The sequence below is a fragment of the Monodelphis domestica genome, chromosome 3 (assembly GCF_027887165.1).
Source record: "Monodelphis domestica isolate mMonDom1 chromosome 3, mMonDom1.pri, whole genome shotgun sequence".
Lineage (NCBI taxonomy): Eukaryota > Metazoa > Chordata > Mammalia > Didelphimorphia > Didelphidae > Monodelphis > Monodelphis domestica.
The window spans coordinates 526,358,270-526,374,154 of NC_077229.1; the positions used below are offsets into that span (position 1 = coordinate 526,358,270).

At 36.9% G+C, this 15,885-nt stretch overlaps 1 protein-coding gene across 20 annotated transcripts in view; it reads right to left on the bottom strand.

Moving 5' to 3' along the window:
• PAM (peptidylglycine alpha-amidating monooxygenase) overlaps positions 1–15,885 on the bottom strand; it is a 393,336-nt gene that overhangs the window by 98,910 nt on the left and 278,541 nt on the right. For all 20 annotated transcript variants that reach the window (XM_001380031.4, XM_056824985.1, XM_056824993.1 and 17 more), the window contains 2 exons: positions 2,411–2,459; positions 1,290–1,357 (listed from right to left, as the gene is read on the bottom strand). In XM_001380031.4, the coding sequence (XP_001380068.1) occupies positions 1,290–1,357; positions 2,411–2,459 (117 nt within the window). The remainder of the gene's footprint in view (positions 1–1,289; positions 1,358–2,410; positions 2,460–15,885) is intronic.

A 15,885-nucleotide genomic window follows, 5' to 3' on the forward strand; every position in this document is an offset into this window, starting at 1 on the left:
ATATTTATACTGAGTCCTTTTCCATGAAAGACATCGTACTAATGAAGACCTCAAAGAAGAACAGAAAAGCAAGCTAGGATCTTTTTGGGCACACAAGTAGTTCACAAATAAAAGCTGACCCAGGTTAGATACCAAACACTGTCCGAAGTTTTGGTTATTTCCTGAATTTTAAATTTCATTCTGCAGAAAAAGTAAACTTGAAAAGATTGGCTTTGAATTTCACAGGGAAGAGATTTCCTTTTTGTCAAATTTCTCAAAGCCATATCTTGGCATACAATACATGCCTCATATGACATCTTTCACACAGTTTGGGCTCCATTAATACGTCTGAAATGAATTTATCGAGATCCAATGGTAAGGAGATAGTTATGATTATTAAATTTTTAATATACTTTTTTGGACCAATTCTAGCATTTCAGAGCAGCTGGGTTGCACAGTGGATAGAATACCAGACCTGGAGTCAAGAAGACTCATCTTCTTAAATTTAAATTTGGCCTCAGACGGTTAAGTGTTTGACCCTGGGCAAGTCACTTACTCCCATTTGCCTCAGTTTCCTTATCTGTAAAAATGAGTTGGAGAAAGAAATGGCAAACCACTCTGGTATCTTTGCCAAGAAAATACAAAATGGGCTCATGAAGAGTTGGACATGACCGAAAATGGTTGAACAACAAGGTAGGTGAAACTCCCAATGAGAAAACTACTTCTATGAATATAGATTAGCACCTCCTCTTTGATTTACACTCAGCTTGGTGCACTGAAAAGTTAAGAGCCTTGCTTTTTTACCATCATCCTGGGTCTTAAAGGAAGCCATGGTGTTCCGCAGTCAGGGAAGAGGGAGAGCATGTAGGACGACCAGAAAGAATACTCCGAGCAGAGAGATGGAGTATCATTGGAACATCCAGGAGGCGAGTGCCACTGAGGTGCGTCCTGGACCAAGGCTTTTTGACTACAAGCTTAGCGCCCTATTTACTGTGTGCTCTAATGCATATATGTGTGTGTGTGTGTGTGTGTGTGTGTGTGTGTGTGTGTGTGATATATGTGTGTGTGTGTGTGTGTGATATATGTGTGTGTGTGTGTGTGTGTGTATTTACATGTTGATCCAGCTTTTAACAATCATTTTCTGACTTCTTCCCTCCTTTCCTCTGCTCCCTTTGGATCCAAGAGAGCAGATCGTTTCCTAAAGGTTATACATGGGCAGCATATCAGGCAATACGCATCCCCATGTTCGTCATGTTATCTAATGCACGTACAGATTTCAATATTCAATAACAACAAATCACTTCTCTCACCTTTTTCTCCTGGTGGTATGACAGTATCCACAGACATCATTAGATACATGCCTGCAATTAAAGGCTGCCTGGAGAAGAAAATCAGGTTGAACTCGTTTTTTAACAAAACATAGAACCATTAATCTATAGTTTGCAAAAGTAAAAAAGCTAGAAAACACCAGCTTAGCAACTTGAATTTGTAACAGTTTTCATGTCACAGGGCATCGCAAACACTGCTAGGTTTCCTAGATGAATAAAAAGCCTTCAAAAGGTGGGAGAATAAAAGAGATTCAACATATAAAATTCATTTCGCCCTCAAATAATTACAAGAAGACTAAATTCTTGTTAAACTCACATTGTAGAATATATAATATTTTGTTGTTAAAATCTAATGAATCATTTCTACATCTAAATGGGAGGAGTCTACGAAATGACCACTTCTTATTCCTTCTCGTTGAAGCTGAAGAGCTTTAGGAAGGGGAATTGCTTAAAGAAGAGGCAAATGCAAAGTGATGATCCCAGAAGGAGAGCAGGCAAGAGGCAATGGGGTTTGAGGAGTATGCAAATGAGTAGGCTTTCTACCATTGCCAATCAGCAGTAAGAAAAGGCAATAACAGCATGCTCAGCTTTACTCCACAGAGTAAAATGCTTCTGACTAAAGTAAATGTGGAGAACTCAAAACCCAAAGAAATAAGAATAAGAAAACACATCTTTAATCTCCAGTCAGAACCAAAGCCACATTTCTTCTGGTAAAATATATTAGTGCTTATTCATAAGGCAGAGCAAATCCTTCACTTTAATTTTAAAATTCAATTTAATGTCATTTTTTCCAAGGTGGATCAGTATCCTCTATTGACAGAATGCTGATTGGTTTCATGAAAAAAAACCACAATACAAAATACAGAAAATGCTGGTTCCATCCCCTTTTTCTCCTCGATTCTCTTCAAATACTTATCATTATGATTTGGTCAAAATAGGACTCATGCAGGTCAGGCAATAGTGGAAGACTTGAGTGAGAGGTTCTTGGTTAGCACATTATTGCTGTTTTTCTTCTGAGCTGTGAATCAGGAGGGTATGGTGGCCCTAGTGAGAACTAGCTGATGTGAAGTTTGAATTCACAATCTAGAATTACAAGTACTTACTGTAGACGTGTCAGGTGCAAGGTCACACCAGAACAATCTTTGTGGTTATCTGAAAAAACACACAAAGACACAGTATAAGTCTGGCACATCAAGATCGGCTCTTCAATGTGATTAAATTGTTTTTAACTCATATGCATCATTCTGTACAGTTAAATTACTTTGACATATATGTTCTTAGTGGTTCCTATATATTTTACAAGTTGGAAAACTGGTCATTTAAGTCACATAGACCAAAAGATTTACCTGAATGGGTTCAATTATAGCTCTATGCAGGCGATTCCCCTGATTCTCTCCCCCCATAACCACCACCATATTGACAAATGCCTGCTGGATATATCCAAATAGATGCTCTTTTTAAAAAATTTGGAACATTTAATTTAATTAATTAATTTAGAATATTTTTCTATGGTTACTAGATTCATGTTCTTTCCTTCCTCTCCCTCCATCCCCCTTCCCATAGCCAATGAGCAATTCCACCAGGTTTTACATGTGTCATTGATTAAGATCTATTTCCATATTATTCAAACATTTTCTTATGTGTTTCTACTCCCACAGTTCTTTTTCTGGATGTGGATAGTATTTTTTCTCCTAGGTTCCTCAGGATTGTCCTGGGTCATTGCATTGCTGCTAGTAGCAAAGTCAGTTACATTCGATTGTACTACAATGTATCTGTCTCTGTATAATGTTCTCCTGGTTCTGCTCCTTTCACTCTGCATCAGTTCCTGGAGGTCATTCCAGTTCACGTGGAATCCCTCCAGTTCGTCATTCCTTTGAGCACAATAGTATTCCATCACCAACAGATACCACAATTTGTTCAGCCATTCCCCAATTGAAGGGCATCCCCCCATTTTCCAATTTTTTGGCACCATTGTAGCGTGGCTATAAATATTTTTTGTACAAGTCTTTTCTTAGTGCCTTTTGGGCATAGTTCCAAATTGCCCTTCAGAATGGTTGGATCAATTCACAACTCCACCAACAATGTTTTAATGTCCCAATTTTGCCACATCCCCTCCAACATTTATTATTTTTCTTTGCTATCATGTTAGCCAATCTGCTAGGTGTGAGGTGGTACCTCAGATCAAATAGATGTTCTACAGAAATCTCAAACTCAATGTGTATGAAATAAACCGATCCTATTTTTCCCCAAACTCACCCATCCTACAAATTTTCCTAGTCTTCTCATGAAGGGCAGAAGGAGATCGCAGCATTTTATTCATCCCACCAGAAATAAGAAGCAAGGAAAGTATGAACTTGGTTCTTGGGACCCCTGGCTGCCTTATTTACTTTGTGTTGCTTTCCTTGAATATATAACAATTCTGGGGGTGATGGACATCCAGCCTTGAAGGCAATGTTCTGATTTGAGAGCTCAGTTTTTCTGGGGCTCCCCAGCTCATGAGGAGGTTTCCCTTCCAAATACCTAAGGACAATTCTTAGAGAAGAAGGTGATCCATTATTAAGGAAGGATTAATCCAAACTCTAACCTGGCTTTGAGGCTTAAGAAAAGATAGAACTACATAGTAAGGTGAAATGCAAAGGAGTTCCACAAACTGAATCAGGTACCTGGAAAAGTACAAGAGTAGTTACTCTACTTTTGCCTTTTTTTATTTATTAACATGTACTTTAGTCTCTTGTACTTTAGATTTCTTTTGTGTTGAGTGAATAAATAGCTGCCCCAAATCTGATCTACATTGTATGTTGAGTATAATCTTTACTCCCTTTCCCCAACTTTTGGAAGGTCCTAGATGTAGCAGTCCACACCTGCCTAGGGGCAAGGGAAACAGTTAGTGTGTACAGATTTTCTTAGAAGAGAGCATGCTCAGTCTTGCACATGGCTGGGAAAGCCTCTGACCCTTGACCCCTAATCCTTCTCTATCTCTCTCACCTGGGACCTGGCCTTCGGCCAGGCACTTTCTTTTCTCTATCATCTCTCCGACCTGTGTGATATTAAGTTTGGATCACTGGATGGTACAAGCCTTCTGAGTAGTCCACTGATCGGAGTATTGCTGTGGCTCATTGATAATTAATAAGGCCTGGATTTCTGACTCATTCCTGCCACCTCATATCTCTTAACTTGACTCCGCCATCCCCCTCGCGGCATACAGAACTTCTATCCTTCCTCTATCTCCCTACCTTAAAGCTTCTCTCCCCTCAGGAAGCTTTACTAGACATGAGCCAGAATAAAAAGGTTAAGTAATTTCTTCAGATGGGGGTGTAAAGACCCAGAGAAATAATGTGACATCACATAACCATTTTATCTGCATGTATGGCTCTTGAAGGGCTGAATCAGGATCACACCTGCCTGGGTTTATAGTATGGTACTCGTTAGCATCGAGAATCAAAGCAGAATGCTCCTGTCTTTGCTGGACCCAGAAGAAATTTTAAAAATTGTTTTTTAAACACACATACACACAGAGAGAGTATGAACCTGCACTTTTTTGGTGGAGAGGAATCGTGGTAAACAAATTCCCATTCCCAGGGTTCCACAATTTATGGCCTTATAGAGCTGTCTCAACACTGAGGGTTTAAATGGCTTGCCCAGGTTCACACAGTCTGTTTCTGTGAATTGAGGTTGAATTTAGAAGCTATTTCACTTCCTACCATGTCACGCTGCTTCTCTGCCTTACATATTGAAAACGTTTCTTAAATTGAATTGGTTAGCTCTGCTCTAGATGCAAAATGACTACTGCTCATCATACGAGTCTCTGTTCTTCAATTTTTCTATCAGATGACTATAGCTTATCTTCCCTTTCTTTACTTTCATTATATAGGATTTGCTCCTTGATAACTCCAGGACTTCTCCCTTTTGCTTCTTCTAAAAATATCACTGAATGACTAAAACACATTTCTTCCCATTTTTGCCAAGGATAATCCTTTTTTTACTTAAAGATTTTTTCTACTTTCTTGATATTCCTCTCAGACATTTTATTCCCTTAATATATAAGACCTGAACATTTGTAAGTTTTCCACATTTACTAGGATTTAATTCCTTTAGTAGGTATAAATAGAAAGGAATGCATTTAGGTTTAAAAATAAACCCCATAACTGAGCAAATTCAGGATTTCATTGGTAGGAAAACCTGACTGAAAAACAGCTCATCTTGAAAGAAGCAGGTACCAGTTAGGTATGAATAAAAACTTGAAAGGGACAGTCAAAAGAAATGATGACATCTTTAAATGCATTAACAGATCATAGTTCCTAGTTCAGGCAGTTAGTCTTGCTGTTCCATGCACCACATAGGAAAGTGACAAGTCTGGGGACTATCCAGAAGAGGAAAACTAAGACGACAAGGAGCCTGGAAATTGACAGATGAGCACTAGCTGACAAAACTAGGGGTGTTCAGACAGAAAGGAAGGCTTCAGGGGTACATAAGAGCTTTCTTCATACAAGGAAAAGTTTCATAGAAATCAAACTAGTCTAAAAGTTTGAATGAATGGCTCCAGGAAGAATGAAATTCCCCATCAGCTGATGTTTTCAAATGAAGATTGGAAGATTAGTTGTCAAAGATGCTATAGAGTGAATTCATTATTTAAACAGGATTTGGAGTAGATTTCTGATCTCAACTCTCTTCTAAACTCTGAGGTCCTCTAATTCCTAAATCTGCTCTGAATAGACACATTTACTTCCCTACTCAACCAAACAGAACCTTTTCTAATTTTGACTCACTCTTCAACTCTTCTTTTGCTAAAGTCTATAAAGAGAATGCAAATATAGGCCCATGCTTGAAACACCCCGTTTTCTTGACCTTTGCTTCATAAAACCGATAACTTTCTTCAAAGCCAAGCCACGCCGAGGTATCACTTGCTACTAAAATTCTTTTTGCTACTCCTCTCTTCCGCTTTTCCTCCTGCCAGTTTGACCAATCCTTCTCTGTCTCCTTTGCTGGATCTTCATCTAGATCTTACCTTTAGGTATCCCTAAGGCTTAGTCCCAAGCTCTCTTCCTTTCTCTGCCTAAACTAATTCACCTGGTGATCTCATCAGCATTCATGGCTTTAATTCTCTATTGAAGAATTGAAATATCTCTATACAAATGACTCTTTTATATACTAATTGCTCTCCTAATCTTTAGCATCATATCTCGAACTGCCTATTAGAGATCTTGAACTCCATGTCTCGTGGACATCTTAAACATAACACGATTTAAATTGAACTCATTCTCTTTCCTCTCAAACTCTCTCCCCTCTTCCTTGCTTCCCTTTTAAATTTGGGGTAATCACCATCTCTACCCAGTCCCTCAGGCTCACAACCTTGGTGCCATCCTTGATTCCTCACTCTCACCCCTCTCCCAATATCTAAATAAGAATCAGGTCTTGTAATTTCTACCTTCATAGCATCTCTCCTCCTCTTCTCCTCTGACACTGCAATCATCCTATTGCAAGCCTTCTTCCCCTTACGGGTGTACTATTTGAAATATCCTGCAGATTGGTCTCCCTTACTCAAATCTCTCTTCATTTTGATACAACCCCCTCTCAGCTATTACGTTGATTTTCATAAAGGGCAGGTCTAAATATTATTTACACATGACTAGTCTATTCAGAAGGCTCCAGGGCTCCCTACCACCTCCAGGATTAAATAAAAATCCTCTGTTTGGATTTTAAAATCATCACAACTTGGCCCCATTTTCTTTCCATTCTTCGTACACTTTATATCCCACCAGTGACACTGGCTTTGCTGTTCCCTGCACACAGAACTCCACTACCAGTTCTTGAGCATTTTCATTGGCTGTCCTCCTTGCTTGGAATGTTGGAATGTGTTTCTTCTTCATCTCCACCTCCCGACTTCTCTGACTTTTTCCATCGCACAGTTAAAATCCCAACTTCCTCATGAAATCTTTCTCAATCCTCCTTAATCTTGATGCCTTCCTTCTGAGACTGCCTCAATTTATTCTGTATATATCTTTTTTCGTATATAATTTTTTTAGGTCATCTCCTTTGCATTGTGATGTCCTTGAGAGCAGGGGCTGGTGTGTGTGTGTGTGTGTGTGTGTGTGTGTGTGTGTGTGTGAGTGACTTAGCTAGTGACTGGCATAATTAATAAATGCTAGTTGACTGAATGACTGACTAATTCCTAGAATTGCTAGTGCTTCCTCTCCTTTGCTTGTAGTTGCCAAAGACATTACTCTGCATTTAAACATATTTTATATATCTGTAATTATGTTCATGTTGTTTCCCACCAGTAATGTTCTTGAGGAAAAGTACTGCTTCCTTTTTATCTTTAGAGTCCTTAAACTAGGGCAGGACCTGGAACATCTTAAGCACTCAAAAAATGTTTTTTTAAAAATTTAAATTGAATACAGGTGAAATAATTGATAAGAACTTATTTACATAATTACTTGGAGAAGAAACTGATTTCTTTATATCAAGAATATAATTTGTTCATTGTCCAATGTAACATATCAGTGCTGAACTGAATTTTGGATAATTAACAGTTTTGTGAATCAGTTTAAAAATACATATTTAATTATAGCATAAACAATTTGTCTAACACCTTAAACAATGAAGACATACTTCAATTTCAGTAGAGAAAAGGCAATTTTAATAAAAAATTTAAAGTTTTTTATATAAGAAAGCTAGATTCTTCCCTTAAATGATTTCAATAACTACAAATGAACTATGCACATCAATAATTATTAGGTTTCCATACAGAATATTCCTTTTGACCTGTGAATTGTGTGAATAAAACAAAATACCATCAGGTACAACAGGACATATTATGTATCAACATGGGCATTTTGATCTAACACAGTAAAAAATGGAATGCAGATTTATTAATCATATTTGATACTTTGATAACAAAATATCAAGATATTGACCATTGATAATTTCTGTATTTGAGATAACTCGGTATTAAAGTAATAACTCTTTTGTTTGGCATTCAGAGCCCTCCATATTCTGCCTCCATTCCCTTTCAGAATTTTTATGTTCCTACAGACTCACTGACTTCTTCTTTCCTACGCATATTCTAAACTTTTTTGCCTCTACCCTTTGCCCCCGTCATTCTTTGTACTTGGAACAGACTCTTTTTCATCTCTAAATGAAATCTTACCCGTCCTTTGAGAACCAGATGAAATGATTCTTACTCTATGAAACATCCCTTACATATTTCCTTCCCCCATTCTAATACCCCCAAATAACAAGAATTCCCTGAATTCTTGTAGTACCTAAAACCTCCCTAATACCTTTACCAAAATCGATTTCATATTATAGCTAATGACTTTCCCAAGGTTACAACCAGCTTTAAGTTCTCTATTTGATCCTGCCCTGTCCCTTAATAGATTATAAGTTTTCATAGAGATTTGCTCTCTAAATAATTAAAAAATTAAATAAATAAAAAAATAAAAATTAAAAATAATTTAAAAATTAAAAAAATTTAAAAATAAATAAAAAATAATTTTAAAAAATGAGTTAGTCATTGTATCTGTTTTGATTAACTGTTTTTTTTTGTTTCAGTGATACCCTTTGTTCTTAGATCAGTTACTTCTAGCTACTCTCTACTTCTAACACGATAACATTAGAAAAGCCCTTAGTACAGTGTCTGACCTAGTAGATGCTATATACATGTAAGGATTATTAATCTACTGAGCTCTCCCTTTTCAAACAAAAATGTTTCAACAAAATCATCTGCCATGCTCATGTAACATGGCAAACCCACGATCCCATACGTCAACTTCCCACCTCTTTTCTTGGGTCAAGATTAGCTGACCCACTTCAGGTTCAGTTTTGTTTTCCTGTTTCCCTTGTCCACATGACTGCAGTCATTGACTGCACCTGCTCCTGGTTTGGGTCACTTTACTTCCCACCCCTCTAGATCAAGCTTCTTGTGCCCTTCTAAATTCCCCACAATTACTATCCTGGCACAATAATATTCCGCTTTGTTCAAATTCCTCAACCTGCCTGGCCACTCCCTACAAATTATTTGCAATAAGACAAGACTGTTCTCATACTAGTATGTTTCTGGCACAAAACAGGCACTTAACAGTCCTCATTGATTGACTGAAAGAAAAGAGTTTATGATTATTTTACATAGTTCTGCTATTATGTTGCATTTCTCTTATTTTATGTACAGAAAGCCCAATATACAGCATGGCTAAATGCAGTAATTTTGTGCTAATGGAGTCCCTAATGCTTATGGGTCACATAAAAATCTAAATGACTTGTGTTGGAAGAGCTTCTAGATGGAGGATGCGTGTTCCCATGTGGGGTAATGCTCACAGCTTCAGTCTGGTTATGGCTTTGATGTAAAATATTGTAGGCATCTTAATAAGCCACTGAATTCATTTTTAAAGAGAAATGCCTTCACTACGTACTGCATATTAACGATCTGAAATAGAGTCACTCTGCATCACATTTCAGATGATTAATTGGTGATCATCCTCTGGATCAAGGATTTAGCTCCTGTGACCTAAAGAAAATTCTACTGAATTAAATTTCCCATTGTGATTGGAAAGTATCAGGGAACCACAGTCTAAAATTTCATCCTCACCTGAGTAGGAATATATATGAGAATTCCTCACGAGCTTTCATGGTATCTTTGTTGGGGCAAAATCCAATCTAAAAATATTTCAGTCCCTGAAATATAGCTTAGTTTATAAAGAAGCAAAGTAGGAAGAAATTTGCAAATGAAGTAGCACACCTCAGGAGGCATCCAAGAACTCAAATTAAGACAGAAATATGCCATAACATTAAGAGTAGTATGAATATCACCAATGATATTGTGTCCATAACTGTTAGTTGTAACAAAACAGGGGTGAAATCTTAGGATGGAGAACAGCAAATTTTAGAGGACATAATTTTAGAACACAGTCCATTAGCCAATTAATAACGTAGCTGAGATATCTCAGTTGTTGCAGTAGTATGACTATCCAAATGTCTCTGGTTTGATCCCAGACTTCATAAAAAAATTCTCTTAGGTATATTGTTGTGGATGGAACAGTAGAATTAGAGCCAGAAAGAGCCAATTCAAACTGACTCACTCTATGATCCTTCCAACAAATCATTTAAAATCTCTGAACTGCAAGCTCCTAACCAACCAAATAGAAATGATCATAACAACTCCCTCCCATGGTTATTGGAGAATTCCATGAGATAATCTATATAAGTCATTCTGTAAACCTGAAAGTGACTAATACTATAAGAAGGAAGGATATATATTTATTCCTTTTTCTTAAAAAAAAAAACACCAACAATATCCTGCCCTTCAAAGTTTATATTAAAGTAGAAATCTTGGGTGACTTCAATGTTTTGTATTAGTGATTTGCAAATAGCTTTCCTACCCTAAAAAACTGTTATTTGAATATAACTAGTGTCACTGAAGTTGTGTGGCTAGGTCATTAAATCAGTTAATCATAATATATAGTTAGGATAGCCATTACAGATGGACAATGAGTTGTCCTTAGAATTGAACAAGAGGAACCTCATAGTGCTATTAATGATCCTGTCCTGTTCCCTAGAGCAAAGACCAATTTTTAAAGTTGTTGCATTTCTGGGAATCTTAGGCCACTACAGTCTCCATGGCACCAAAATAATAGGTCCTCCCAAATGCAAAGGAAAGCCGCATGGTAGGCAAAGGTATCTATCATTGAGGAAATGTGATTAGAAAAGACAACGGGGCAGTCACCTGGTGAGAATAAACAATAGGGAATGGATAGCCCAGTTGTTTCAGTGGTATCAATTAAATACAAAAACACAGAGAGAACTCTAGCATGTTAGATGAATTCTCAGTGGAGGGTCTATGGAGGAATTCATAAAAACTGACAGGATGACAATGCAAGGATGGATTGCAATTTTCACTGATACAAGAAATAGATATATTGACGAGATTGAAAATACAATAAAGCAACAACTATGTTGTCACCTTATTTCTACTCTCCTAAAAATATCTTTCACAGCAATGGTACCTTTCCAATGGCTCCAATCATCTGTATATGTATAAGGGTACAATATTATAAGTTCATTCTTAAAGAAATCTAAAGCTGTTAGGATCTAAGGAATACTGTTCATTTACCATCTAAAAAGGCATAGTTAAAACCTTAAGTTAGAAGCAGAATAGGTGAAAACTTAAGTAGAAAATTAAAATGAATATCAATTTTATTTCAGAAAGCTTTCAAAAACTACTCGGACTTTATAGAGTGCACTGTAATTTTATAATTTTATAAACTCCATTTTATTTTGCACAAAAGTACAGGTTATTTTTTTGTTTTTGTAGAGAAAATAAATATAACCCACATTTAAATATCACCGTTTCTGGAAACTCCAGAAATAAAAATATACAATATCAACCAAGTAATATTTTACCAACAACCATGGTAGATTTAGAATCTTAATTGTGATCCTGAGTACTGATACTAAATCTAAATGTAGGAAAGAAGGGATTTATGGTGCTGGGACAATGTTTACAATTTAATGTATTTTGTCCCAAGTATTTTTATGTTCTTTCTTTTTAATAATTTGTGTAATGGAAATTATAATTTTCGTTACTTGATTTAAAAAATTCTAAGAATAATAATAAAGTAAAGCTGTAAAATATTGCACAGAGGAATTCTAGTTAGAAAAAATGAAAACTAAGACTACAAAAGCAAAGACATTTCTTATATCCTAGGACTGTGATGATGAACCTATGATGCACGTGTCAGCCTCAGGGCCAGGAGTCTCCTGCCTGGGGAGCCTGGCACCTACAGCTGTGGCCGTGGCCATGCCATGGCTGGCCAGGGGGTGGGGTGGGGAGGGCTGTTCCACTGCTGGCCTGGCTGGGGGTGAGGGGCAGGAGGCATGCGCCACACCACTGGGGTGTGTAGGGCTCCTGGGGACAGGGAGGAGGAGTGTGTGAGCATTCCATGGGCAAGCTGCTGCTGCTCTTGCAGCATCTCAAGGCCAGCAGCCTGGGGAGGGGTGGGACAGGGCAGGGATCCAGCCCATGTGCAATGGAGGAGTGCCTGGAACCAATTCCCAGACACTTTTAGCACCCTGAAAATTATGGCAATGGCTTTACTCACATTTTTTCCCTCTATGTACTTTTGTGAGACCTTATTCTCAGCATTAAATAATATCAAAACCAACAAAAGAAACAGATTGATAGATGAAGTTAGTAGGGCTTGCTTGGGCTTGAAGTGTACAAAATACCAACATTTAGCCAATGAAATTCAGCAACAAAAAAGTCACTTAGTTAAAGAATTCCCCTCCCCCTCACTTATCTTAGTTCATGGCACCCCACACAAGTTAAATAATATCAAGACCAACAAAAGAAACTGACTGATAGATGAACAAAGAACTCACTAACCAGGTAAATTAAATAATTAGTTTTTGGTTTATTAAATACAGTTCTATATTACAATTAAACATTTTTGTTATTTAAACTATAAATGTTGCAAGATTATGGTTTTTTTTTCTTAAAGGGACACATCATCTGAGTTATGCTTGGCTTTTTGGTGAATTTTGACACACCAAACTCAACATCACTGTCCTAGAGCATTCACTCATCCTCCGCCTTAGATTTCTGATCACATCAGTGTGGGATTACTCCTAATGTGAAAACTTTCATGTAAGACTTTCAATGTAGAATGGTAACTCATCTCTAATTTATTGAAATTTGTCTGGAGTACTAACAGATCAAATGACTTTGCCCATGGTCAGACAGCTAGTAGTGCTCAGAAAGAGCATTTGAACTCAGGTCTTCCTTATTCCAAAATTAGATCTTTATTCAATATGTGATAATGATTCTCTCTCTCTATTATTATTTTTTTAAAATAGTCATCTATATTCTCTTAGTATTTTAAAAAGCAGAATTTGGTATTCCAACTGAGAACCTACAGCTATTATTTAATTCAACTTTATTGCATTTCAATCTGAATAGTGAACTTAAATATACAATATATTTATTTAAATTTAAATACTACATGTATTTAAATATACTATTATATATGTGTATATATATATACACACACCTAGAAGGCGTGGTAAAACACTCAAACATGGAGCCCCATTTGGCCTCTTCCATGGACTTTTGAAACCTTAAGAGACCTTGATATCCCGAGATGTTCCAGCAAGGGAAGATTTGGCCAAAAGCATATTTTAGCATAGCATTTGGCATGAATATTGTGACCTTCTACCTCTACCATGATCCTTGTCACAATGATGCATTTTTGTTTTTGTAACTCCCAGATAAAAGTCTTGCCCCTTGAAAATGCAGGAGGTTCTGCTAGCCTTTGCATCTTTTAATGACTATTTTCAGTCTGCCCTAACTACCAGTTCATTGTTGATATAAGAAAATTATTGCCTTCAGTCTAAAAAGCTTCATGCTCTCTCAGTTCATTTAGTCTGGAGCTTGCCTCATATAGTAAGTACCAGTCAGCAAATAAGATAGACAATAATGATAAATCAAATAAAGACGATTCCTCAAACGGCGAATGTCAAGGTTCCTCCTACTACTATTGAACTTTAAGTCACTGAGTGTTTTATGTGAAAACTCGAATTCCTCCATTGTAGATGGACAGCATCTTGAGTTTAAGACCCATCAGCTTTTTAGCAGGGTGTTGTTTGGTGGATATGTGTGCGTAATTTCCCTCCACTATCCTTTTTAGCTTAAGGATGTTTTTCAAATTAGATTTTCAAGACATTCTTACCAGTCTTTGTTGGGGGTACAAGACAGAAGCCTTTAAAAACTTATATTTTAAGCCAAAGTCCTATGAATCCAATTACCAGACACCATCTTTTAAAGCAGATATTAACTTCTCAAAGTACCGTTTTTTAAGGTCCCGAATAGCTCTAAATCCTCGGATGGTTAAAGAGGCAGCATGGGATAGTGGAAAGAGTCATGTAGAAGAGAAAAAAGGTACAGTCACCCCCAAAGCAAATTATGATACCAAGTCAACTCTATTAAAATTGTTGATGGGTGTTTCAAGCTAAGAGAATGGTTAGGACAGGCTAACATTATAGGAGTAAACCTGGTAGAAGACGTTCTGAATTGAGACTTCTCCCAAATCTGTATTTTAAGCCCTGACTTTACTTTGTAACTACCTATTCTGAGAAAACTAGTTCAGAAAACTAAACTGGGGATTGGGAGACAGAGGAGGGGGAAAAGTGCCAAAACTTAAAAAGACTCTAAAATTAATTTAGTCCAGCTTTCTCATCTCATAGATGAACAGATCCTGAGAAGAAAGTCCATAATGAAAAGTCAAGAAAATAGAATTTAAGCTTTTCACCCCTAAAAATAAAAGAATACTTAAATAAAACAAGTAAGCTTAAATGTGGAGAAGAGACGGATTCTGGAACAGGCCTAATAGCTAGGAGGAACAGTGGATAAAATGCTATACCTGGAGTCAGAAAAACTCTTCCTCCTGAGTTCAAATCTGGTCTTAGATACCAAGAGCTGTGTGACCCTGGGCAAATAACTTAACCTTATTTACCTTAGTTTCTTCTTCTGTAAAATAAGCTAGAGAATGGAATGGCAATGAACTCCTGTATCTTTGCCAAGAAAACCCCAAATGTCAAAAAAATAAAAAAAAAAGAAAACCCCAAATGATATCAGAAAGAGTTGGTCATGACTGAAATGACTGAACAACAATAACAAGACCAGACCAGTGGTTCATTCTTACTGTTTAAGATTCAATATTTATAGACCATAAAGTTCAATAAAGCTTCAGTAACGGTAAGTTAAAAGATTTCTTTTTTTGAGAATATAAAGCACAAAGGACAAAAAGTGGGTAGCCTTGGTGTTCTTCCTCAACAATGGCTCCTAGAGCTCCAGATGCTGTTTACCTTACAGCAGTGGAACAAAACCAGCATAGCATTGCTCAGTAACTTCTATATGGAGTGCAAAAAGGATTGTTCTTCTAAAAAAGATGAGAATAATTAAAGAAGACAATCAAGGCTCAACATCTAGCAGAGAAGGAAAAGAAATGTACCGGGAATTCTCTGTGGGATCAAAAGTATTTAAGACCCATACCCTATGACCCATGTACATATTTCAAATCAACATGTAAGAATTTGAACTTGGTAGGCACTTGGTGACTGAAGTCGCTGGATCACTGTATATATTAGCAGACAAAATTTTTATTTAAAACTCATTGTACTGAACTAGAACACTACAGTCTTTGAAGAATCATAATTGAGTCCCATTTAGAAAGCCAAGAGAAAGTTAGATGGCAGGTATGAGGAAGTACCACATAGTACATAACAAAGAACTTTAACATCATTTGTACATCTATATACTGTATAGGGAATGCGGGGAGGGAGAAGGAGCACAATCACATATAACAAAGGTAAATAAGAGAAATTTAAAAGAAATGAAATAGTTCATCATAGAAAACAAAATATTGATTCAAGGAAGTTGGGCAAAGAAATATTAATGGGTGAAATAGACAAGAATCTTCAAAATACAAGGTTGCATGGTCTACTGGAGAGACAACTCAACTGGGAGTCAAAGGGCTTGGTTAAGTCCTTTTTCAGACACTAGTTAATGGTATAACTTTGGGAAAATTAC